A 2,705-nucleotide genomic window follows, 5' to 3' on the forward strand; every position below is an offset into this window, starting at 1 on the left:
CAGAACTCCATAAACACTGACACATTATATGAATTGAGTTTATTTACGTCTGTTTGTTTACACGGAACGAAATAAAACAGAACTGAAGACCTTACACTTAAATTTACACTGATTCATTATCATAATCAAATCTTTCGCCAGAAGCAGAAATATCAGTTATTCTAATCAAGTGTTTTTCTTATTACTTTAAAGCGCGTTTTGATGTCATTTTTATCTCTTTATTTGTAAAAAGTGTATAGAATTTAGAATAACAGCACAGACTGAACCTTCTTACATCTAGTTTCTTTCTCAATGCTTTAAAAAGATCTTTCTGAAAAGAATAATACCTAACATGCTGCAATCTGTGATTCTGATCTTTCCATATCCAAATGACACGCAAGAGTCGTTCTAGAATTAAAATAATAAAGATTTTTGGCTGCATACACTCTTAAAAACAAAGGGCTGTTTTGCTTTTGCAGTGACGCCATAGAAGAACCATTTTTGGTTGCTCAGAGAACATTTCTTAAAAGAACCATTTTTTCTTAGTGTTAAGAACATTTTAATAATCTCAAAAAAGTTATATTTAGTGCAATAGAAAGATTGCATGGATGTTAAAAGTTAACTACTAATGCCAATAAACACGCTTTATTTTTAAGAGTGCGCATTACACTTTTTTTTATATTGACCATCGTATATCGAGTGTCGAAGACATGTTAATCAAAACAGTTTATTGAAAGCAAATAGAAATTATTTAAACTTATTATAAGTGCTGGTTTGACAATCCAAAATGTAAAAATCACAATGGTCCCAAACAATCTCGCCACTGCTTTTCGTTCTATTCTGTCCTCAAATTAATTTTCGATCAGGAAACTGAAGATAAAACGTGTTTATCCTGAAGCGATCACATCAAAAACTACGCATTTAGAACAAAAAAAAAAACTTTATCCATGCAGTCCAGAACATCTACGGGGACTGAGATAGTTTAGATCTGTGTTTGTTCTTCAGCAACAAAAAGTCACCCTGTTTACCTTGCTGGATGCGTAAAACAGACCCAGTTCCAAGTCCCCTTCGCGCATTCCCTCGGTTCAAATGTCAATCCGCGAGTGCAACGAGGAGTTTTTGACCTCGTGGTCCCAGTACGAGTAGAGCTCTGGCGGCTGGCGGGAGCAGGTGAACTGCAGAGCGGCCGCGGAGTTGGACGGAACCGGCGAGGGCTGCTGCGCCGCCGGCGGCGCCTGGTGCTGGTGATGCCCCATCCCGCTGTACGAGTTCATCATGTTCGGCAGCCCCATGGCTTGCATTCGACTGTAGGGGTTGTAAGACGGACCTGACAGCCCGTTCATGACACCCATATTGCCGTTGGCTATCTGGCAAGACGCGTAACTCATCGGCGGCGCCGGTTGCGCAAGCGGCCAGCTGTTGTTCATGAAGCCAGTTTGGAGATACTTGGGCGCGGGGAGGAAGCTACCGTATCCCTCCCCGCCGAATAGAGCCTTACCCGGCTGGAAGTGAGCCGCTGGCGGTCTGAAAGGCCGCTTCATGCGCCTCCGTCGCCGGTAGTTGCCCTTCTCGAACATATCCTCGCAAGCCGGATCCAGAGTCCAGTAGTTGCCCTTGCGCTCCCCTCCGCCTTCACGCGGAACTTTAATGAAGCATTCGTTGAGACTCAAGTTGTGTCGGATGCTGTTTTGCCAGCCCTTCTTGTTTTTCTCGTAGAAAGGGAATTTGGTGATGATGTACTGGTAGATACCGGAGAGGGTCAGTCTCTTTTCCGTGCTTTCCCGGATGGCCATGGCGATCAGAGCCACGTAGGAGTAAGGCGGCTTCTGAGACGCATCCACCTTCTCAGAACTCGGCTCTTGGAGCGGCGCGTCCTTCGCGAACTCTTCTTTCTTCACCGCGTTCGTGTCGTGGACCATCAAAGCCATTGCGTCATCGTCCAAGCTATGGTAAGATGCCATCACTTGAAAAACACAAGCAAACAACACATCAAAACAAAGCCTGGTCTGGCTATAAGGCTGCGCAAGCTGTGTTCGGTGAGCCCTGTCTCATAAAAATGCGTATAGGCCTTCCAACAACACATTTTCTTTTGTATTTTACGTGCTATTTATACGTAGAAACGGACTTTGGCGTGCATAGGATACGCACGTGTTTGACGTGCATAGGATACTCAGTTTTTGCATGCATGTGATACGCACTTTGCTGGCGTGCGTATAATACGCACCTACCCCACACCCCTAAACCTACCAATTGCGTATCACAAGAACGCCAAAATCCGTTTCTGCGTATAAATAGCACGCTAAATAGAAACAGAAAAGCGTGCCATTGAAACGCTCATTCATGAGATCGGGTTTGTTTGGTACCTGGTTTTAGCTCTGGATGTTTGGTGCGCGCATCGGGTCACCGCAGATCCATAAATGATGGGACTTTTGCATGAAATAAAACAAGCTCCTGCTTTGGTAACGCTCGGTTTGGCTGTGATGGACTCGAGGTCTCGATGTCGTTTAAGCTCGAAGGTCCTTCTGGAAGATCCTACAACTTTTTTTTCCTCGAGTGAAAGGCGAAACTCTGCTGTCGTCAGACTCAGCTCACGCTGGTGTTCTCATCATCATCATCATCATCATCATATTCCGCTTTCGTCACGTCTCTCTCATCGCTTCACAAACCAACCAATGCGTTTTCCACCAGAATAACACCTTTATCACTGAATGCACGGTGGGATAGAG

General features: G+C 44.6%; 1 protein-coding gene across 1 annotated transcript; it reads right to left on the reverse strand.

Moving 5' to 3' along the window:
- Nucleotides 1-644: 644 nt before the first annotated feature.
- Nucleotides 645-2,470, reverse strand: LOC107683772 (forkhead box protein L2-like). The gene is made up of 2 exons (XM_016479827.1): nt 2,343-2,470; nt 645-1,942 (listed from the first exon to the last, which is right to left on the reverse strand). Exon 2 carries the CDS (start codon nt 1,938-1,940, stop codon nt 1,065-1,067), a length of 876 nt encoding a protein of 291 aa, XP_016335313.1. The 5' UTR covers nt 1,941-1,942; nt 2,343-2,470; the 3' UTR covers nt 645-1,064.
- Nucleotides 2,471-2,705: the final 235 nt, after the last annotated feature.

Source organism: Sinocyclocheilus anshuiensis, unplaced genomic scaffold (assembly GCF_001515605.1).
Source record: "Sinocyclocheilus anshuiensis isolate Anshui unplaced genomic scaffold, SAMN03320099.WGS_v1.1 scaffold3306, whole genome shotgun sequence".
Classification (NCBI taxonomy): Eukaryota; Metazoa; Chordata; class Actinopteri; order Cypriniformes; family Cyprinidae; genus Sinocyclocheilus; species Sinocyclocheilus anshuiensis.

Coding starts and splice junctions, on each gene's coding strand:
- LOC107683772 (XM_016479827.1), bottom strand. CDS start 1,940: ATGGCATCTTACCATAGCTTGGACGATGACGCAATGGCTTTGATGGTC.